Source organism: Sus scrofa, chromosome 4 (assembly GCF_000003025.6).
Source record: "Sus scrofa isolate TJ Tabasco breed Duroc chromosome 4, Sscrofa11.1, whole genome shotgun sequence".
NCBI lineage: Eukaryota > Metazoa > Chordata > Mammalia > Artiodactyla > Suidae > Sus > Sus scrofa.
This window is the reverse complement of record NC_010446.5, coordinates 111,079,733-111,103,437: the sequence shown is the minus strand read 5'-3', so window position 1 is coordinate 111,103,437 and position 23,705 is coordinate 111,079,733. Positions and strand designations below refer to the sequence as shown.

Here is a 23,705-nt window from a genome sequence, read left to right as displayed (position 1 = left end):
GTCATCAATCTGTGGCTCTACATCTACGTAATACTTCTATTCTGGTTATAGAAGTTATTTCAAAGAAAAGAGCCTACTAGGTTTCAGGTCTAAAGACTGGGAAGTAAAAATTTCTAAGCGGCAATCGAGGTTTAAAGCTCCACTTCCCTGTTGTAAAGGCCAGACTGACATACCTGGTGCTCTCCTTCCCTGCAGTATTTGTCTCTTAATCTCGTCCTTGTACATTTGCAGGGGTCCCGATTAGATGATCAAAGATGTGCACCACCACCTGCTGCCACAAAGGGACCAACAGTACCGGATGACGACTTTTTCAGCCTTATTTTACGGTCTCAGGCAAAAAGAATGGATGAACAGAGAGTTCTTCTACAAAAAGATCAAAACAGAGACACTGAACTTGGGCTAAAGGACCTTTTGCAGAGTAATGCTTTGTTGGAACTTAAAAATTCAGGAAAAAAATAAGCCAACCACTAATCACTATGAATATAGTTTTTTAAAGCGACCTTATTTCCTTTCAGAATACTGCAGGGGAATCCAATCCTTTTTTCCTTAAAAGGAGAAATTACAGCACTGTGCTCCAGTTTAAAATGTTTTTAGCGTGATGTAAATACTTAACCTTTATTAGTACTGTATTAATTAACATTCCTCTGGACACTCGCTTGTTTCAGGGTGTGGGTGTCTTAAAAGGTGCTTCATCAACTTTCCGTGATTACTGCTTGGGATTCTGTTCGTTGGCAGCTTGTTATGTTCCTTGACCTGGTATTTGTAAAGTAGGAAGCTAAATGAATCTAGACCAGAATTTAATCCTCTTGCTGAGCTAATATTTTTTACTCTTAACTGACCATGGCATTTTTTTTACACTTAACCATGGATGTAGTGAGAAATTAGTTTCAGAAAATAATGTACTTGACCAATGTGTAAAAAATTATATAGACTATTAAAAAAGTTAGGTATTTTTCCCACTAAAAAAATCTCTATTTTCAACATATTTTTCGGCCAAAGGCATTATAAAAGAAACTCTTAAGAATAAACTTCGTTTAGTGTGCTTTCGGCTCTTTGTGTAATTTTAAGAAACAAAATCTATTTTTTATATATAGGTATGTAGATCGATACATACGTGTATGTGTGTGTGTGTGTATATATATAAATTTTTATCTTTCGTTGCCAAATACTGCTGTAAAATTTTTTAGGACCTCACGACCAAAAAAAAAAAGTTCCTTGGTGGCACAGGTTATAAGGATCCAATGTTTGTGGCACAGGCCGCAATTGCGGCACAGGTTCAGTTCCTGGCCTAGGAACTTCCACATGCCACAGGTAAGGCCAAAAATAAATAAACCTAAAATAAAAACCAAAAAACCTCATGTGGCTATGTCAAGAACCCAGGTCACAAAAACTAAGTATCAGAGATATAGGTTACACCCTCAGTTATCATGAAGCCTCACCCTCCTCTTGCCAGAAACTGAAGGTAGTTTTCAAGAGTACATAATGGGATATGACCTAAGTTTAGCAAAAGCGACTCAACAGGGATGGGACTGAGCCGGGCCTGGCCTAAGGCTGAATTGCATAATATAAATGCCCACGCCTGGAACAGGCTGGCAACTCCTTCACCTCTGGTTGCTTCTGATTCTGCACAGCTGGGATGGAGTCTTGGGATCTGGGCCTCTGTCGTAACAGTCCTTCAGGTGACTTTGATGGGCAGTGAGAACCACTTCTCCAAATGGTGAATGTTTTAAAAAACAAGAAGAAGGAGTTCTCTTTTGGCGCCGTGGCCAAGGATCCAGCGTTGTCACTGCCAGGGCTCAGGTTGCTGCTGCAGTACGGGTTCAGGTTCAGTCCCTGGCCCAGGAACTTCCACATGGTGAGGGCATGGCCAAAAACTAAAAATTAAAAAGAAATTAACAGATAGTTAACACAATCTAGAATAACATTAAGGGCTCAGGGGAGAAAATAAAGATTACTCTTGGTTTCCAAGATGAGACAAATTTTGTCAAAAGTACTCAGTTAACTCCTGGACTGTATTATGTTCTATGTATTATATATGTATTATATATAGGGTATTATATATAGGATATTAGCATCCTTTTAAAACCTGCGCTTAAATTGCATGGGACTTTTTTTTTTTTTTTTGTCTTTTTGCCTTTTCTAGGGCTGCTTCCGCGGCATATGGAGGTTCCCAGGCTAGGGGTCTAATCGGAGCTGTAACCACCGGCTGACACCACAGCCACAGCAATGCGGGATGTGAGCCGTGTCTGCAACCTACACCATAGCTCACAGCAATGCCAGATCCTTAACCCACTGAGCAAGGCCAGGGATCGAACCTGCAACCTCCTGGTTCCTAGTCAGACTCGTTAGCCACTACACCACAACGGGAACTCCATGGGACTTTTTCTTACGAGCATATTTACTGAGCAAAGACAGCATACCAAACCACAACAATGTAAAAATAAGTGTTTATTTTGCGTATACGGTAGTTCTTAAACCCTGTAAACATTCAACATTAACTATTCCACTTAAAAATTGCTTTGAAAAAGTCTACCCCACTCTGATTTTCCTAAAAGCTTGTTACTATAATTCTTGATTTTAATGATAAATATTGGCTAGACAACAAACAAGCCTATTTCTTCTAGTTTAAATTGGCCTTGATATGTTCAATTTGCTTTAATAGGTCTTCCCTGAATTGCTGTCATCTTTCAACAGCAGTAGCTTGGTGCCTTGCTAGCTGTCCCAAGTAGATTTCATCCCCTTTCATTTCATGGTTATCTGTAATGAAAGAATACAAAGGTGAACTTTTATTTAAATTTTCTTTTAAAGGTTAGTTTTTGGATTGATAAAAAGCAGTCAGAAGTGCAAAACGACATTAACTACTCTCACAGTCATTGTCTATCAACTGGGGTGTTCATTCCACAGCTCAGAGCGGAACTAGCCCCTTGGGAGCACAGTCACCACTGGTGTGAACAGGCCGGGCCCCCAGAGGACTACTTTGTGGGCATCGAGGTTCATACATCTATCCCAAAGCTGGGCATCCCCACACGCCCAGGGTGTTATAAAGCTTAACATAAAATCATTTTGCATTTCTTGGAAAAAAAAAAAAACTTCCTTTCTGATGAAATACTAAAGATGTTTGCAACATTAAGCTAGAAAATAGTGTTGGCATATAAAATGTTACAGGCATTCAAGTGATGTTCTGGGATCCAAAAAGGGGTTAGGTTAAAAATGCATCAAAAACCCAGTGCTTTCAAGTCTTTTTTTTTTTTTTCCCCCCTGAAAGAAATGTCTGCATGAAAAGTTTAAAACTATTCCTGACCGGTATCATTTTGAGTTAAGTAGCTGAACATAACCTGTAGTGTGAAGGTTCAAACAAAGGATACCCAAAAATGTGTAATATGTGCTTCCTAGTAAGGTCTTGTGCAAAATTTGTCAGTTACTCTTTTAAGAAGTTTAAAATGAGTTCTAGTTTAAGAAAAATCAAAGTAATGTTAAATATTGATTATATCACATGTCTAGGATTAAAAAAAAAACTCCCCTACTCTGTTTTCCTTATTTTGGTATTCATTCTTCGTTTTGTATAGATCTCTAAAAATGAGAACTTCAGGAGTTCCCGCTGTGGCACAATGGGTTAAGAATCCAACTGCAGGAGCTCAGGTCACTGTGAAAGCAGATGAAGCTGCACTTCGATCCCCAGCCCAGTGCAGCGGGTTAAAGGTCCAGCATTGCCAAAGCTGTTGCAGCCGCAGCTCAGATTCAGTCTCTAGCCTGGGAACTTCCATATGCCATGAGTGCAGCCATAAAAAAATTCTTTTTAATAAAAAATAAAAATTAGAACTTCACATGGCTTGGACAGTATGGTTTACTGTAACGTAAATAAGACAATCTCAACTACTGTGATTCTGAGTGGCAGAGAAAACAGGTCTTATCAAACCTGTGCACGTCATCTGGTGGGGAAAGAATAAAGCCATTCTCCAGGCATGTAAAACTGAGGTTACTGATTTAACAAGCTATGTGATCAAAACTCTCCTGACAGTCTTCGGTTCTGTCTTAGCTAAGGATAAAGTAAACACGGTGATAAGGAAGCAGACCCGGTGACGGCGCTAGGAGTTAAGAGATGAAGGCTGGTCTGTGGGCGGCCTACACGGCGCTGGTGATGCGGCCTCCGTGGCTGCAGTGATGCTCAGGTCCATGAAGAGGGTCAACCTGACCACAGCGACTCTCCTTAAACACTGATGTTGAGTAGCTACCTACCACTCTTAGAAACATGCTGAGTCCAGGGCACAATTGACAGAGCATCCTATTAACTCAAGCAGGACTTCCACCTGGCAACACACATTTTGGTTCCCATATATGCCTGTAAACAATAGGACTTTCTCAACGTTCCCTGATTCAAACTCGCCTCTTTAATTATTCAAAATCACTAATGCCTGCCATATGATCATCTATGAGATCCTGTTCCAAAATTAACACTTTAAAACTTTATGGGATGCATCTTAGTGTCAAAGAAAGATGAAATTAAATGGAGATACATGTGCACTCCTTAATTCTGTCAGTACAAACACCCATGTTGGAGTTGGCACCTGTGCAGTCAACACCAGCGTACTTGCAGAGAAGAGGAAACAGCTGTGAAGAGTATACTTTACAAAACCCAAAGACGACCTCAGGGCTGCGGCCCCGTCTGTGTTCCTCTAGCCGCAGGGGCCTCGTCCGCATCCTTTCCACGTGTCCCCCTGTGGCTGCAGCTGCGCCTGCCCGGCCGCCCATGGCATCCGTGCTGGGCCGCGCTTCCTCCCGCACAGGGGAGCCTGCCGCGCTCTCCTCCGCTCTCTTCGGTCCGGAGACGGGCTGAGCCGACTGGAGGTTCTCGGTGCTGCTTTCTGTCGGTGTCCTTTCTCCTGGGGTCCCACCCAGCTCTTTGGGTTTTGTATCCACAATAGGTACTTTAGGCTATAAAGGAGAGAATGACAGTGTTCTGACTGTTTCATTAACATCATATGAAGGTTTGTAATAAACACGTTCTAAGTTCCCGCCCCCATCTGTTACAGCAAATTCCGAACTCTCAAGTCCTGCTTCCAATGCTGGGTTGTAATGACATACATGTTACTGAGCGACACAGAACCGTCTGTGGAAGAGTGGGACACCCAGGACATGCTAGGTGGTCGAGTGACTGTGACCAGTACGGCCACCGCCTCCTGCCTACTGAGAAGAATCCCTTGAACGAATATTTACTGAGCACACACTAAGTTCTAGGTGCTGGGGATGTAACAGACAGACAGACACCCCTGCCCTCCCTGGAATTTACCTGTGGGTGGGGAGAGAATGAGGCAATAAATTAACAAAGCAGCAGGCTGGGGGTGGGGGAGCTGGACTCCTATTTAAATCGGGGCGGTTGGAAAAGGTGCTATGAGCAAAGGCTTGAAGAAATGAACCACAGGAATACATGGGGAACAGCATTTGAGAGCGTGAACAGCAAGTACAAAGGCTGAGTTCAAGCGACAGGCAGGAGGGCCCCCTGGCTGAGGCAGAACGAGCGTGGAGGAGGCGCAGGAAGAGGAGACCTCAGCGCCGCAACAGAGCCGGGAAGCCCTGGGCCGCCTTGCTGTCTTGGGCTTTCCCTCCGAGTGAGTCAGGAGGATTTCTGAGACAGGTAACCACGAACTATTGAAGCTGAAACTAAGAGCTCAATTGTCTAGATGCTTGCAGATGTGTTTCATCTTCTAAGGAACTCCGGAGAAAGGGATTCTACACTATCTTATATTCTACTGTGCTCGTTACTGTTACTACAACTGTTACACTTACAACTTAAACTTGACAAATGGCCAGATTCAGTTCTCAAACAGAAATGGAACTGCCCCTTTGGCCAATAATGGTGGAAAAGAGGCCTCATGATTCCACAGGTAAAAGCGTAGTCTAGCCAGCCACTGAAGGAAAAGGTCTGGGAAAGCCACGTTTGGGTCCATCCCCAGCTCACCCTTCCGCCCAGCTAAGGCTTCAGGGCTGTCCTGCGGGCTCCAAGGCTCCAGGCCTTCAGTCATGCTGCTCCCTGTTGCTTTCCTATGACATTTCATGAGTCACTATCTGTCCTAACAAATTACTGTTAAATAGTGTTTAACATAAAAATTAAATCTCATTTCTTCTGAGGAGACTAGACTAACTTCTGACCAGAAAAGGGGGAGTGAATAATTATATCATTAATGATATAGGTAAAAGAGTAAAAACACTTAACCAAAAGCTCTATAGGAAGCACTTAAGCCTAGCACGAAGGGACGGCAAAATAAACAGTTGCTGACTTACACTGGGTACCACCTTGGGATGCTCTCTCGCCTCTGCGTCTGGTAAATCAAATGCCCGAAGCACTTCAGGGCTCTTGTGGCCAGTCTGAAATCTCAAGTCAACATCTCTCTCTCTCAAAACATCTTTTTTACCCTCATATGTTTTGTCATAAGGGCTTGGCTCAATGGGGCCAACGGGGCCCCTATAATAGAAATCTGCATCACCTGCTCCCCCATGGGGTCTAGCATCAATCTCCTGGAGCCTTCTTCTTTCCCCACCTGGCTCAAGTGCCCGGGGTGGTTCTCTTTTAGGACCACCCACATGTCTCAGCATAGGAACTGATTTTCCAGCACCATAGCAGAAAATCTAGAAGGAAAAGAAATACATATTCCTGAGTACTTAATGGCTGAATTACAATGAATTTTTGAGGTGCTTTCCTCAGTACCAACAAAACTACATAATTTAACTTGTGGCATTTATAGACATAGACATGTTAATTTTCACTGGGTTTAGAGATCCCTTCTCTGGGTTAATACAGAGCCAGAGTAGCCAATACAATCTGAGAAATTGCTAAGGATTAAGTAGATGTTTCAAGCAGCTGCGCACATTTTGATGGAATTGGGGACAGCAGTTAGGCTAAAGCCTACAATTTTAAATTAAAAGGTACTTATGTTGCCTATATTCACCCTCATCATATATGGTAAGTGCCGAAAATTAAATTGTACGTCATGGTGTAAATCTCCATAGGGTTTTGGTTTGCTTACAAATCCAAACTTGCTTTAGCTGCAGCTAAAATTCAACAGGTTTTGAGTCACATTCCAAGGGAATAACTTGCAGCAGTTCTCAAAGTATCACGCTGGGACCCCTGGGGAGATCCCTGAGGCTCTCGCAGGATCTGGGAGGTCAGGACTTTTCATAATGCAAAGACCTTACTGCTCACTCTCCTCCTGTGAGTGGACAGCAGAGTCCTGCGGGGCTAGACTGACCTCCCTCTCACGGCTCATGTACTGTGTATACCTGAATTTTAAGAATTTCTGGTCAACATCAATAAATAAAACCCCCACAAACAAGTGCCTTTTGTGGTCTTCAATTCTTGGTGCAAAAGGGTAAACAAAACAAAACAAAAAGGAGTTTCCATTGTGGCTCATCGGGTTAAGAACCCGACACGGTGTCCATAAGGATGCAGGTTTGATGCCTGGCCTTGCTCAGTGGGTTAAAGACCTGGTATTGCTGTGATTGCAGTGTAGGCCAGCAGTTGCAACTCTGATTCGGACCCTAGCCCGGGAACTTCCATGTGCCACGGGTGGGGCTGTAAAAAGAAACAAAACAAAACCCCAAAAGAATATAAAAAGGTCCTGAGAATAAAAAGTTTTGAAAACCACTGCACTAGAGATACTACCACTTGAAGACGAAGCAGCAAAGGGCCTTTTTTTTTTAAGGCGGTAGATGAAGCAAGCAGAGATGAGGGGGGTTTGTTTATAATTTCAGTTTCAGGAACTACACTATTGCTATATAACTAACGTCTCCTAACAAAACCAAACCCCTAAACCACTGAAACCTAACCACAAGCCAAAAAATAAGAAAAAAGAATTTTGAAGTGAATAGAGTATCCTTAGGGAAAACAACTTTTTAATAATTTCTCATAGCATTTTGTTTTATGGAGTAACTGTCTTATTAGGGCAAGGGCTGAAAATCCACCAAAAAAGGCTGAAGACACCATGGATGCTGATATTATTAATATTACTTAATAAATGTCTGCTCCTGGACCCCCAAGCTGTTTCTCAGGACATGTACCTCCTTCTGCATCTCTTTTTTTTTTTTTTTTAATGGCCATGGCCAAGGCATATGGAAGTTTCTGGGCCAGGGATCAAATCTGAGCCACAGGTGCAACCTACACTACAGCTGGGGCAATGCCAGATCCTTAACCCACTGTGCCACAGCGGGAAATCCTACATCCCTTTCTGAGTCTATGTTAAATCCGATGTTCTTCTGTTCTCAGTGTGGCAAAAACTCAGGCTGAGATGAGACCCCCTTTCTCCAGGAGGGCATAAATAACTGACTGCATGTGTGTGAATTCACAAAGCTGAAGAACAAATTTTAAAAGAGGGCATTATTCTAAATCACTGCTTTGACACCCACCATGGAAAGTGAGAACCACTTCCTCACCTAGAGGAATGCACACACACGAATGAATACCTCTCACTTAAAAATCGTCTCTTCATCCATGAGGCATGATTTAGCCTGACTGAACATAATACAAACAGTGCTGCACACTAACCAGGATGGCTAATGCCATAATGATCAGCACTGGCACCTGCAGTAACACCGGAATCTCCTTCATGAGCGCTTTAATAAATTCGCCAGTTCCTTTCCCAACATGCTTCAGGGGCTCCGTGACAAAATTGGTGAATGTCACTGCTAGTGCCTAAAACAAAAGATAAAAGCAACTTAATTTTCTCCCTCGAAGGATTCCATTTTGGCACACGGAATGAGCCAAACTTCACTGTGCACTGAGGCTGAAATTATCAAATTCCATAAACTTAAATGCTATCATATGCTTTTAATATGAAAAATCACTGTGTAATGAATGGGGAGTACTTTTTCCAGAACAAAGGTTTAATTATTAGCAAAGTGACTAAAAAACACTGAATAAGAGACTTCTTACTTGCCTTGTAAAAGTAAATTTTACGAAATATATTCTAACCTTTGTTGGTGGGACCAACCAAATAGGGTTGACTAATAAGAGCTCATAGTATTTTTGGCATGGGTCGTCCTTATAGGTCCATGAACTTCTAAGCCATTCTATTGAGAGAAACAGACAAAAACAGTCATTAAAAAAAGGGTCACATTTCCTTCCCAAATAAGACAATATTTTGGTTTTACTTCTCCCTACCCCCACAACCTCAAGTCAATTTTAAATTGCTTTATAAATAGGTCCCTAGTAATAGTGATTTTTAAAAATTTCATCTATGCCCCCCAATTTTTTTTTTTTTTGTCTTTTCTAGGGCCACTCCCACGGCATATGGAGGTTCCCAGGCTAGGGGTCTAATCGGAGCTGTAGCCTACTGCCTACGCCAGAGCCACAGCAACAGGGGATCCGAGACGCATCTGCAACCTACACCACAGCAACGCCAGATCGTTAACCCACTGAGCAAGGCCAGGGATCAAACCTGCAACCTCATGGTTCCTAGTTGGATTTGTTAACCACTGAACCATGACGGGAACTCCCAAAATGTTTATTTTAAAAATCTATTCAGGAGTTCCTATCGTGGCTCAGCAGAAAGGAATCTAGTTGACTAGTATCCATGAGGGCGCAGGTTCGATCCCTGGCCTCACTCAGTGGGTTAAGGATCTGGTGTTGCCGTGAGCTGTGGTGTAGGCAAAAGATACAGCTTGGATCTGGCATTGCTCTGGGCTGTGGTGTAGGCCGAGAGCTACAGCTCCGATTCGACCCCTAACCTGGGAACCTCCATATGCTGTGGGTGCAGCCCTAAAAAAAGAAAAATAAATACAATAAAAATCTATTCAAATTGTACAAGTCTTATAAAGTATTTTACTTTATGAAGATACAACTGGGAAAATCCGAATAAGACTGATGGCTTGTATCACAGTCAGTATCTTGGAGTTCCCCTTACGGCTCAGCAAGTTAAGAACCCAACTAGCAAACCATAAGGATGCGAGTTCAACCCCTGGCCTCGCTCAGTGGGTTAAGGATCCAGCACTGCCGTGAGCTATGATGTAGGTCACAGATGCAGATTGGATCCCGCATAGCCATGGCTGTGGTATAGACCAGCAGCTGCAGCTCTGACTGGACCCCTAGCCTGGGAACTTCCATGTGCCACAGGTGTAGCCCTAAAAAGCCAAAAAAAAAAAAAAAGTTGATATGCTGGCTTTGGTACTGCACTATCTGTCATTATGCATGACGTTACCAACCAGTGAGGGGAATGTGTAAAGGGTACACAGGAGCTGTTTTATTTCTTACAACTACCCATGAATCCACAACTATCCCAAAATTTCAATTTAAAAATTCTTATTTTACAAAATAAAGCAGAACATTAATTCTCTCACTTTTCTAAATCAGACTTACATACATCACGTACTAGCACGAGCTACAGAAGATGTTTAGTTGTTCCTTAAAGCAGGAGGCAAGGCTGCACTGGTTTAGTTCCCATAACTTTTCAAGAAAATTAAACTTTTGGATACTCTGATTTGCTGCCGAGATTCTATTCTGGATCAGTCATTATGGATTTGCATTTACAAATAGCCTTTGGTCATTTTTATGTATTTGTTTATTTATTTTTGTGGGCCTTTTTAGGGCTGCACCTGTGGCATATGGAGGTTTAATCAGAGCTGTAGCCACCGGCCTACACCACAGCCACAGCAACTCGGGATCCGTGGCATGTCTTCGACCTACACCACAGCTCACGGCAACACCGGATCCTTAACCCACTGAGCGAGGCCAGGGATCGAACCCGCCACCTCATGGTTTCTAGTCAGATTTGTTTCCGCTGTGCCACAACAGGAACTCCACACAAACAGCCTCTGATCATTAAACCATTCCCACTGTTAGATACACGTAACTAAAGGCAGTCACCAAATCTATAAGTAAAATAATTTCCCCCTTAATTAAAAAGTAGAGTAAAGATACCCTTAATTAAGAAAGAGTATGTATCAGACACAACCTAGAATAGATTTACAAGGAGATCCTGCTGAATAGCATTGAGAACTATGTCTAGATACTCATGTTGCAAAAGAAGAAAGGGTGGGGGAAAAAACTGTAATTGCAATGTATACATCTAAGGATAACCTGACCCCCTTGCTGTACAGTGGGAAAATAAAATAAAAAAAAAAAAAAAAAGAAAGAGTATGGTAAGGCTACAGTATAAGATTTCATAAGTCAATATAAGGAGAATAAATTGAAGATGGAAATGAATTCAGATTCACATTGATTCACTTCTCTGATAAACTTCTGCTGAGAACCCAGAATGTGCTAGACATTGTGCTAAGGACCAGATGAACCACAGTGAGCCTAACGCAGGGAGACAGACAACAGCAGACCTGGCACAGACACCATTTCTCTCCTTTTCCTGTGACATTACATGAACACAAGAGTCACTCGGCTGAAACCTAAGACTCTTCTCTGTTCTGATTCTAAAGATTCAGTCATGGAAAACCTCCTTCTCGTATTTTATCATTTCTTTGTCATTGTTAATACTTTTTCTCATTCTCAGAAATTCTACTCAAAATGAAGACTGGACGTGTGTATATGTACAAACGGAACCACGCTGTCATATAGCAGACATTATCACAACACTGCAAATCAGCTGTACTTCAATGAAACTTTAAAAAATGAGGAGGAAAAAAAAAAGGAAAAGAAATTCTACTCAAAATAAGGCCAAGGGAACCCACACCTTACCCCAGAGACTTCCAGTCCAGTCCATCTTCTCCGCACACACATTGTCCAGTGGCTCCATCTTGGCAACTTCAGCCTGATGCTGGGCGAAGGCCAGCTGACCAACAGCAAAGGGGAACCGTGAAAGGTGCTGACAAGGAAGGTCACGTCTCTTCATCCTAGAAACCTCAGCGGAGAGAGTGTCTCCACCGCTCATCCAGACCTGACTGTTTAAAAGTTGGCTCAAACATGGTTCGTATCATGCCCCCAAATCTACCCATACATACTGAATGACTACTCAGTATCTTCCACAATTCAGGACAAAATGGTATTTTGCTTTGGATGATTTTTTTAGCACAAATGACCAATGTATGTTTTATAAATCAAAGCCCTGGGAGAAATCATTGAGATAACAATGTTCAAGCAAACAACCTTCTTTCCTCTAATGTGTGGATAATTAGATCTGGAAGCTAAAGAACTTAGAGCAAAAGGTTAAGGAACTATCACGATAATTTAACCAGATGAAAATAGTTGGCTACCTGACTTGCTCTGCAAAAAAGGTCTAAAATTTTCCTTCAATAATTACGCTATTTTGACAGGAACAATAATGCTTCCTTTGAGTTTCTATATGTGGCATGATCTCAATTTTGAAAGAATTAAAATTCTGAAAAATATTTAGCAAGCAATACTTCAAAATATCAAGTGATTATCTCTAGGTGATAAAATTATAGGCTATCTTTAAAAAGTGAATTTCTCTGTACCTTTCTATCTTTCCTATATTCTCTACCATGAATATATTCTTTAAATATATTCTTTAAATTCAGAAAAGAGCCTAACTTTTAAGAATTAATGGTATCTTGGTAACATTTTTCTAGCCAAGAACGAAAGGACATACTCTAAATTACCTATATAAACTTTTTCAAATATGTCTACCTAGGTCAACTCTTTTTTTTTTTTTTTTGGTTTTTACGATCATGCTGGCAGCATATGGAGGTTCCCAGGCAAGGGGTCCAATTGAGAGGTGTAGCATCCAGCCTACACCACAGCCTAGCCAGATCTGAGCCACGTCTGTGACCTACACCACAGCTCACAATGCTGGATCTTTACCCCACTGAGCAAGGCCAGGGATGGAACCTGCGTTCTCATGAATACCAATCAGATTTGTTTCCGTTGCGCCACGACGGGAACTCCCTACCTAGGTCTATTCTGATTTAGTAGCTATCCAGATGCCACCCATCATCAGCAACTGGGTTTTGAAAATCAGGACTGCACACTTTTCCCCAGTAACTGCACAAGGACACCTGAGAAGGCGCCCATTTCCTCACCCACACCACTGCCCATCGCTGCCTCCCACCCTCATCGGAGGCGAGATTATACATCAGTCCTAAATGGATTACAGTCTTTTATATGAAATAACATTTTTAGTTTCAAAAACCTTCTACCTATTTAATACCTTATATAAATATATCCAATTCCATCCCAAACTGACGAGAAAACTGATGAATAAAACACGTCTCAACTGGGTGTACCAACGAACATACGTCCACAGCTCAGTAGCCACTAACATCACGATGCAGAGCAGACACAGAAGCACCTCAAAAACAAGAAAGAAGGGTCACCGCCAAGCCATCCTCCCCACCAAAAAATGCTAGTTGTCAGCAGAAACAAAAGAATTGGACTTAACACAAAATCATTTGTACCACGTTGCTGCATGTGCAGCAACCTAGCATCAGTGACTCAGTGCGAGTTCCTGACATAATTACGGTGGACTCTTTAAAGCATTTTTAAAAACCAACTGTTAATTATGTCCCCCTCATCCCATCTTACCATCAACACATCATATGGATCCACTCCAAAGGAATCTTCAAATCGCCACTTCCATGTTTCAAAATCATGAAACTTAAAATTAATTAAAATATCACTCAGTGCATCATCCAAGGCTCCTGGCTTCCAATCCTCTCCACTGAGAAACTTCTGTATTTCTAACAAGGTTTGTCTTTTGAGGATAATCTCAGCATCATAATGCATATCGCCTTTGTTGTCATCAGGCTAGATTAAATTTGCCAAAAGGGAAAGAAAAAAAAAAAAAAAGAGAGAGAGAGGAGAATTTTACCATTCTATCACTCAATGAAACACTTTGAGCATGGCTGTGGCACAGGCCGGCAGCTGCAGCTCTGATTAGACCTCTAGCCTGGGAACCTCCATATGCTGCGGGTATGGCCACAAAAGGCGGGAGAAAAAAAAAAAAAAAGAACAAGAAACAATTTGAGACAAAGCTAATTTGGAACTAAATACATAATTAGTTCACAATATTTCATAGGTACAAAATAAGAGTAATATGGGGAATTCCCATCATGGTTCAGTGGGTAACAAACCCCACTAGGATCCATGAGGACGTGGGTTCAATCCCTGGCCTTGCTCAGTGGGTTAAGGATCTGGCATTGTCATGAGCTGCGGTGTAGGTCACAGACACGGCTCAGATCTGGCGTTGCTGTAGCTGTGGTATAGGTTGGCAGCTGTAGCTCTGATTCAGTCCCTAGCCTGGGAACTTCCATATGCTGCAGGTGCGGCCCTAAAAAAACCAAAAAAAAAAAAGAGTCCAGGGGTTTCTGCTATGGTGCAGCGGGTTAAGATTCCAACTGCAGCAGCTTGAGTCACTGTGGAGGCACAGGTTTGATCCCCACCCAGGTTAAAAAATCCTGTGTTGCCGCAGCTGTGGTGTAGGTTGCAGCTGGGACTCGGATTCCATTCCTGGCCCAGGAACTTCCCTAAGCCATGGGTGTAGCCATTTTAAAAAAAAGACAAAATTTTCTTTTCTACTAGTAAACACAGATATTAAAAGGTAAATATAGGGAGCTCCTGTTGTAGCTTGGCAGGTTAATAACCTGACTAGTATCCATGAGGATGCAGGTTCAACCCCTGGCCTCACTCAGTGGGTTAAGGATCCTGCATTGTCACAGCAGTGGTGTAGGTTGCAGAAGTGGCTTGGATCTGGCAATGCTGTGGCTGTGGCGCAGGCCTGCAGCTGTGCCTCCAATTCGACCCCTAGCCTGGGAACTAGGGGTCAAATAGGCTTTGCCCCAAGGTGCAGCCCTAAAAAGAAAAAAAGAACAATATAAAAAGAAAAAAATAAATATAAGAAAAACCAAATTGTCATGTAATATCACGAATCATCAATAAGTATACAAAAGCAGTCACTGACGAACAGATTTGAAAACCCAGGAACTAAATCAATACTCTAAGTATTTCCATCTTGAATATTTTCTGGCTCCATCTGTTTCCTCATCTATAACTAGTCTTTGTTCCACTCTGTACTCAGTTAAAAGACTTAAATTGAAGGGTACACATGAACACATCTGCTTTTACAATTCCAAAATAAGGTGAGATTAGTCATCTCACAGCCCCTTTTTCTTAATGTCTCGACGTGTAAAGTGAAAACGGTGACTCTGAAAGATGGAAACTTAACATTAACCACGAACAATATGTGCAGAGCATGTCATTCTATAAAGCGGCCCTTGCCACAGTAAACAGGTAGGGGGGAAACTACTGAAAACACATTTCTCTTTTTCAGAATAAATATGGTGCCAGCCCAGTAAGAAAGTGTGGAAGTGGCAGAAAATAAGGAAGGACTAGGATAGAATTTCCTTACCAAGCCATGTGTTTATTAAGCGTCCAACTGTTCAGTAAAGTTCAAAGAGTAAATTTAAAACACCATCCCCTCAACTCAATTAGGTGGCATGGCAGCGACAGGCTGAGTAGGTAAATCCCCACGAACTGTAAGAAAAAGGGGAGGGATCTGCCCTGCTTGCTTGCCTCCCACAAACCACTGCAAAGCAGGCTGCTACCTTCAATCCTGCACAAACAGGTTTTGGTAAAAGGGTGAGTCTGGCATTGTCTGCAGGAGTACAACGACGCCTTTTCACTGCTTGATATAATGTGAAATTAATAAGTAATGAAAATATCCACTATACTGATTAGTATCACACCACCAAATACTCACAAGTCCAAGCTTCCTGGTTTCAATTAAAATCTTATTTAAGTATCTCCTAAAAACAGGATTGCTTTGACTTTCATAGTCTTTCCTCTTTTGCTTTTCACATTCATCGATCTGCAACCACAAAATAAACACAACATTAGTTAGCATCAAAGTTTAATGTAAGGGTCAAGTTTCTAGCTTACTGGCCCCATCAACATCAAAGTAAGGAGCTGGTTATTTTTAATCAAGCTTGCATTAAAATGTAGATCTTGGAGTTCCCGTCATGACTTGGTGGTTAACGAATCCGACTAGGAACCATGAGGTTGGGGGTTCGAGCCCTGGCCTTGCTCAGTGGGTTAAGGATCCCGCATTGCCATGAGCTGTGGTGTAGGTTGCAGACGCGGCTCAGATCCCACGTTGCTGTGGCTCTGGCGTAGGCTGGTGGTTACAGCTCAGATTCGATCCCTAGCCTGGGAACTTCCATATGCCTTGGATGTGGCCCTAAAAAGACAAAAAAGACAAAAATAAATAAATAAATAAAATGTAGATCTTGGCGTTCCCTGATGGCACAGCAGGTTAAGGATCGACATTGTCACTGCTGTGGCACAGCTTTGATGGCTGGCCCAACACCCACAGGCTGTGGTGTGGCCAAAAAAGAAAAAAAAAATTTTTTTAAATATTAAAATGTGGATCTCGCTTGCTTTCTGTCCTCTTTGCAAGAGGCAAGGAGGCCACAAAACGAGGAACACATGTCTCTTATCACACCCTGATTGGCAGTTTTCTTGCTGACTTTCAGCAATTTTAAGCTGGAGATGAGGAAGCCAAGGAGGCAGAGACATAGATAAGCAGAACATCTGGGCCCATCTGCCTCTTCCTGATTCCAAGTCATGATTTAGCAAACAAAGGAATGCAAAGTAAAAGGGAGGAAAAAAAAAAAAGAGGAGAGAGAAAGAAACAGGATGAAGCCAGATGAAATGAAGGCCACAGCAAAGACGATCCTGACTGTGCACATTGCTCTTGGCCGCTCTTGGCCTTTTATTAATTTTTCTTGCCAGCATCTGATCATCCCCGACCATTCGGCAGGAACCATGGATTCTCCAGAGCGTCCTACACAGGGCACCCCCTCAGGACAGAATCCTTCCTTAGAACATAAATTCTCCAGACTTGCTCTTCAAAGACCACAGCAGCCAGGTCTCTGAGTGAGGGCAGGGCACATCTTAGAGATATTTCAGCAGCTTCCACTTTTTACTTGAGTGTGGACCATACACTGAGAGGAGCACAGAATGGGGCTTCGGGTGATAAAACATGACGGTACTGGAGCAGCTCAGACTCAGGACCAGAAGACATCCAACAAGTCACAGCACAGTCCCCTCAGCTTTCAGGCAAGGTTTACAAACCTCAAAAAAAGTTTAAATGTCTTTTTATTTTTATTATTTTTTTTTTTTGTCTTTTTGCCTTTTTCTAGGGCCCCACCCACAGCATATGGAAGATCGCAGGGTAGGGGTCAAATCGGAGTTGTAGCTGCCGGCCTACACCACAGCTCACGGCAACGCCGGATCCTTACCCACTGACCAAGGCCGGGGATCAAATCTGCAACCTCATGGTTCCTAGTCAGATTCGTTAACCACTGAGCCACGATGGGAACTCTTAAATTTCTTTTTTTTTTTTTTGTCTTTTTGCCTTTTCTTGAGCCGTTCCCGGGGCATATGGAGATTCCCAGGCTAGGGGTCCAATCGGAGCTGTAGCCGCCGGCCTACACCAGAGCCACAGCAACAAGGGATCTGAGCCGTGTCTGCGACCTGCACCACAGCTCACGGCAACACCGGATCCTTAACCCCCTGAGCAAGGGCAGGGACCGAACCCGCAACCTCATGGTTCCTAGTCGGATTTGTTAACCACTGGGCCACGACGGGAACTCCTTAAATTTCAAGAGAAATAATTCTTTATTTTTAAAAGAAGGACTCAAGCCTCCATTTTACCAACCATATTTTTACAACGTTTGAACCAAAGTCATAAACAATGGAATGAAAAACTTCTGTAAAAAGGCATTCTGCATTTCCTATTATGCAGCTCACTACCCCATAAAAAAACCCAAAAAAACAACTCGCAACAACAGCAGATAGTTAACCCACTGAGCAAGGCCAGGAATCGAACCCGCATCCTCATGGATGCTAGTCAGTTCGTTACTGCTGAGCTACAATGGGAACTCCCCAAGAACGTTTCCGTCTGGTAAAGAAATACTGAGATAAATGTTATTACAGGAAAATAAAAGTACTATTTTAAAAATCCCGGGCCAGAGCAACTAAAGAGAAACCAAGGCTAGAGTAACTCAAGAAAAAAGTCATGTATATACGTAAATTATATTTTAGATACAAAAGCAAATGTTAGCAGAGAGAGGAAAAACAGCAATTTAACATTCTATAAATAATATAAAAATTATGAATTAAAAAATCTCACCTTATAAGTTAAAGAGTCAAGTCTGCTGTAACATTCTGACAACTCATCAGCATGCAAGTCAGGACTGACCTCTTTAGTTTCTGATATACCGTATTTCACCTAAAGCAAAGCAGAGAGAAATTTTATTTCTTTATAGTTCAACTGTGAAAATAACCTACAGTTAAGGAAGACAAAAATTCTGACTTCATCATTTTTGACTTTGCTCATTCTATTCTTCAGCTGTATTAAGCCACCAAAAAGGTTAAGAGTCTCAGATTTACACACTAGCTAAGAACTGAAATCAAATGAGATTTGTTTGTTTTTCGGGGTTTTTTTTTTTTTTTTTTTTTTTTTTTTTTTTTTTGCTTTTTAGGGCCATACCAGAGGCATATGGAGGTTTCCAGGCTGGGGGTTGAACCGGAGCTACAGCTGCTGGCCTACACCACAGCTCACAGCAACTCGGGATCCCTAACCCACTGAGGGAGGCCAGGGATTGAACCCGCATCCTCATAGATACCAGTCAGATTCATTTCTGCTTCGCCACAATGGGAACTCTCAAATGAGTCCGCTTCTTGATGGGCTTTACATTTACATTCGAAACAGAGCTAACACGTTGGCGTGGAAATCATCTTAGACTAAGAGGCAGGAAGCTATTCTGCATTGATACAGGACTCTCACAGCTCTGCAGAAAGCAGTTACAGATGTAGACTCTTTCCATCACAGAAGAGATAAGCTGTTACACACACATGCACTTTTAAATACCTGAGACTTTCTCATTGTTCCTGAAGCAGCATCATAGTTAAGCATGTCTGTGGGGTCAATCCAATCATCATCATGAGCAAAAGCCACTATCAGCCACAGACATTCACAAAGCAGCATCGAACACAGCATCCTGCATGAAGGCTAAAAAAATTAATATTTATTCAAGTGTGATTACTTTTAGAAGAAACTTGTTTTGTAATTAAAAAAACTACTTTCTCTTAGTGCTAAGATAAGGCTTTCTTAATAGTCACTGAAATAAAAATATTCAGTAAAACGGTATTTGCCTAGAAACACATGTATTCTGAGATTTAAAAAAAAAAAAAAAAAACCCAGGGATTTACCAAATGATTTGGAAATTCCATTCCTATGTATGTACCCCAGAGAAATGAAAATACACATACCTGCACAAAAACTTGCACATTATTCATAATTAGCAAACAGTAGGAACATGAAGTTCCCTGGTGGCACTGTGGGTTAAGCATCCAGCATTGTCACTGCTGTGGCACAGGTTGGATCCCTGGCTTGGGAGCTTCTGCTTGCCTTGAGCGGGGGTCGGGTGGGGGAGTAGAAACAACCCAAATATCTACCAACTGGTGACTGAATAAATAAACTGTGGTATATCCATAGAGTGGAACATTATTAGGTGATAAAAAGCAATGAAGTATTGATTCATGCTGCTACACAGATGAACCCTGAAAACAGTATGCTACACCAAAGAACCCAGCGACCAAAGACCGTATATTATGATTCCATTGACATGCAATGCCCAGAATAGACAAATTATGGAGACAGAAAGCAAACTGGTAGGTGCCTAGGACTGAGGATAAAATAAGGGACAGGGGGTTGGTAGTTAAATGGTACAGGGTTTCTTATTTTCTTTCTCTCTCTCTCTTTTTTTTTTATGGCTGCACCCACAGCATATGGAAGTTCCCAGGCTAGGGGTCAAATTGGAGCTGCAGCTGCTGGGCTACACCACAGCCACAGCAACACCAGATCTGAGCCACATCTGTGACCTACACCACAGCTCACAGCAACACTGGATCCTTAACTCACTGAGCAAGACCAAGGATGGACACTGCGTCCTCACGGATAGTCAGGTTCATTACTGCTGAGCCACAACAGGAACTCCACAAATGGGAAGTTTAAAAGGTGCAGAATTATGATTCAAATAAGGTGACTGAACTCTCAATCAGAGAAATAGCTTTCTTCATCTAAGCCCGTGCATAAACCCTGTCAAACCACTTCAGCACATATCTCCATTCAACCCTGTCCAATACTGTGGCCAGTAGCCACACAAGGCTATTTAAATTTAATTAAAATTAAACTAAATTAAAAATCAGTTCCTCATTCTCACTAGCTGTGTTTTAAATACTAAAGTGCCACACGTGGCTGGCGGCTACCAAGTTGGGACACTGCAGATACAGAATGTTCTGTTGAATGGCCTCTCTTAAACCTACTATGAATCAGAATCAGGTAAGGGCGCTCCACGAGGAGAATGCCCTGGGCCCTACCCATAAATGCCTAACAGTCTAGCTGTAGGAATAAAATTAAGTCCGAGCTAAACGAAAACACTCTTTCCCCACTCCAGGTGTGCTGTTTCTTCTCCAGGTGTTAACACACACTGAAATCCACCACTTACTGACTGGTCAGTCTCATCCCTGAACACAGTAGCTCTCAAGCCGGGGAAGCTTCTAAAACTTCCCATCTTCCATCCACATCCCAAGGCATTTAAGTCAGAATCCCCAGGGGAGAGACCCAGGCACTGGGAAGTTTAAAGCTCCCCAGTGGGTACAATCACACAATGACGGTGGAAGAGCCTTGTCCTACAATGTGAACTTTCCAGGGAGGGTAACATCTTACTCAAGTCTTCATTCCCCTTCCCAAATACCCTCTCCATCGTGCCCCCTCCACCTCTCTAAGCCTGACACCCAGCCCAGTGGCTGGCAGGTGAAAGACATTCAGTAAATGTTTGTTAGGTAGCCAATGCAAACGATCAGTCTCGGCCAGGAATTTAAAGGGTTCAGAGGATAAAGCAGCACAAAAAAAAAAATCAAAATTTTCAAATCTGAGGGAGTAACAATGCAGAAGTGATGGGAGATGAGGAGGTGAGGCAGAAGAGCAGAATCAGCTGCAGAGAAAGTCAAGCCCTCCTGCCCACCCCCCAGGGTCACTGATTCAGGGCTGGACCTCCTTGAAAAATCTTTAAAGATCTCATACTTCCTTCAAACAAAGCTGCATCTAAACCTGGTAGATATCTTGCTTAAAAAAAGAAAAAAACAGACTCTGATTAAGTCTGAGGTGGGCCTGAGATTCTGCATTTCGAACAAGCTCCTAGTGGTGGCAGAGATGTTGGCCTACAGAGCACTGTGAGTAGTCAAGTATTAAAGCAATCATCCTATAATAGTTTAGTTCAGCGGTGGCACCTGTGATTCTACTAGTCAATAATTAGTATCTCTCCCCTAGTTCTATTTTTTCATCATTTTTCTCATGTCTGCAGCTTTGACACTATCACAATTACTATACCATAATAATAGCTGGTATTTGATTACTTTGTGCCAAATGCTGTTACATGCATTCATTTAATCCAAGAACTCTTGGAAGCAGTACTCTTGCTATCTTCACTTTACAGATTAGAAAAAGAAGTAATTTGCCCAAAGTCAATCAGCTAGCAGGTGGTCAAACCCGGACTGGCGCTACCTAAACTGCCTTTCCAGGGCAAGAGGCCCTGAGGGGCTATTCTTTTTTTTTTTTTGTTTTGTCTTTTTAGGGCCGCACTGGCGGCATATGGAGGTTCCTAGGCTAGGGGTCCAGTTGGGGCTACAGCTGCCAGAGCCACAGCAACGCCAGACCCGAGCCGCGTCTGTGACCTACACCACAGCTCACAGCAACGCCGGATCCTTAACCCACCCAGCGAGGTCAGGGATCGAACCCGCAACCTCATGGTTCCTAGTCGGATTCGTTAACCACTGCGCCACGACGGGAACTCCTGAGGGGCTATTCTGAGAGGATGGAGAGGGGGAACTACGGGAGCCCCACTTGCAAAGCGGGAAACACCAAGAGTGAGTTAACAGCAGCTCCTAGGCTTGACCGCTATCAACAAAGAGATCTCCGAGGAGGCTGCTGGCCACTGAGTGGAAATCAGCACAAATGAGAAGTATCTGGTTTCAATGAACGTACACGTGAAACGAGAAAAACAAGACTAATTTGGAGAATAGAGTCAACTTTTGCCTGAACCCAGAAACACGGCATAAGTCAGCAGTTTGCAATTTTGTTCGCGTCCCTTTGTCTAGTTTCCTGGAGCAAACTTAAGAACGTGCGTTTCTAACGGTTCCTAGATGACGATGACGACGGTCAAGCTAGTCTGGGGACCGCACCTCCATAACCACGAGCGCAGAGAAAATCGTCCTTGTTTTTCACCGCCCACTCATAAATATTCATCTCTAACTTTTAACATCCAAATTAAGTTTTTAAAACTTAGGTACAACCAAACCCAAGCCATTCTACTGACGCTATTTGTTCAAACTGTGCTTAAAGTTTTCAGAGATAACTGAAGCCAACAAAATTCAACGTTCGCCCGCGTCTCGCTTTGCGCTCCTTGCCCCTTTCCCTAGGCCTCTCTTTGAACCGCTAAAGATAAGACCTCTGACTGGCCGGGGAGATAAGACCGGGCGCTCGGCCATCCCCGTCGACGCCGTGCTCAGAGGTCTCCCGCAGGCCGGGGCAACACCCTCGGCCTCCCCTGCGCCGCCGCCCGCGAGACCCGCCGGGGCCGAACTCCAACCTGCCCGCCGCTCAAACACACCCGACTCACGTCCCAGGTCGCCTGCCTGCCTCTCCAAGGAGACAGACACGTGCCCACGTCGCAAAAGGCAGCGAGCAGACCCCAACAGAGCAGAGCTCTTCTGCGGGCACCGGGCCTCTAGCGCGTCCTCATCGACTCGCTCGGCCGGCAGCTGTGTGTCCCTCCCGGGCGCGCGGCTGATTGGCCCGCCGAGGGGGGCGGGGCCGGCTGGCTTGTTTTCTGTATCCTCATCAGCTGAACTCTGCAGGTGAAATCTTACAGGGAAGACAAACACATAAAAGGAGTACGAAACGTATTTTCTTAGTATCAGTTTATTTTATAAGTTTTCGAATGTGTAACATTTGCAAAAAAAAAAAGCCCAGAAATCTATTTGGAGTATTTTTTGGAGAATTTTTTAAATGGGGTTGAGTGATAATGGTATCCTATAGTATTGAGTACTGGGGGGGGGGGCGGAGGAGTGCACACTGCGTGGTCGTTGGAAGTAGTAAGTTTCCTTTTGATTTTTATCTTTACGTACTGGCCTTGCAAGCTTAGAAAATTCTCCAAAGAGGAAATGAGTTTTACACACTAGGAGAAAATAAAAGGTGTACGCAAAAGTTACTGGAATCAAATTTAAAAGTATATAAAGCAGTGCACTTGAGTGTGCATGTTGCTTATTACAGTTTTTAAAAATTAAAATACAAGGAGTTCCCGTCGTGGCCCAGCGGAAACGAATCCGACAAGGAACCATGAGGTTGCAGGTTCAGTCCCTGGCCTCGCTCAGTGAGTTAAGGATCCGACGTTTTAGTGAGTTGTGGTGTAGGTCGCAGACGCGGCTCGGATCCTGCGTTGTTGTGGCTGTGGCTGTGGCTGCCATCTGTAGCTCCGATTAGACCCCTAGCCTGGGAACCTCCCTATGCCGTGAGTGCGGCCCTAAAAAGCAAAAAAAAAAAAAAAAAAAGAAAAGAAAAAAGAAAATACACCTGACATAAAATTTACCATCTTACCATTTTCAGTGTAGAGTTCATTAAGTATATTAATATCGTTGTGCAATCATCACCACTATGCATCTCCATGAATCTTTTCATCCTGCAAAACTG

General features: G+C 43.0%; 2 protein-coding genes across 14 annotated transcripts in view; one reads left to right on the top strand and one right to left on the bottom strand.

Annotated features, from left to right (window-relative positions):
• GPSM2 (G protein signaling modulator 2) overlaps positions 1–2,526 on the top strand; it is a 64,991-nt gene extending 62,465 nt beyond the window's left edge. For 2 of the 4 annotated variants that reach the window (XM_021090096.1, XM_021090097.1), the window contains one exon: positions 232–2,526. In XM_021090096.1, coding sequence (XP_020945755.1) covers positions 232–459 — 228 coding nt within the window. In that variant the 3' untranslated portion in view covers positions 460–2,526. The remainder of the gene's footprint in view (positions 1–231) is intronic. The other 2 variants (XM_021090099.1, XM_021090098.1) reach the window with 1 other exon arrangement.
• Positions 2,431–22,790, bottom strand: CLCC1 (chloride channel CLIC like 1). Of its 10 annotated transcripts, XM_005663603.3 has the most exons (13): positions 22,627–22,786; positions 19,226–19,291; positions 18,825–18,965; positions 18,084–18,182; positions 15,651–15,758; positions 13,478–13,699; positions 13,104–13,244; positions 11,675–11,768; positions 8,963–9,060; positions 8,537–8,683; positions 6,280–6,624; positions 4,645–4,932; positions 2,438–2,757 (listed from the first exon to the last, which is right to left on the bottom strand). In XM_005663603.3, exons 2-13 carry the CDS (start codon positions 19,250–19,252, stop codon positions 2,743–2,745), a joined length of 1,725 nt encoding a protein of 574 aa, XP_005663660.3. In that variant the 5' UTR covers positions 19,253–19,291; positions 22,627–22,786; the 3' UTR covers positions 2,438–2,742. The 10 variants fall into 10 exon arrangements, with proteins under 10 accessions (XP_020945760.1, XP_020945759.1, XP_005663662.2 ...); XM_021090101.1 differs by having other exon boundaries at positions 2,431–4,932; positions 8,573–8,683; positions 22,627–22,787; XM_021090100.1 differs by having other exon boundaries at positions 2,431–4,932.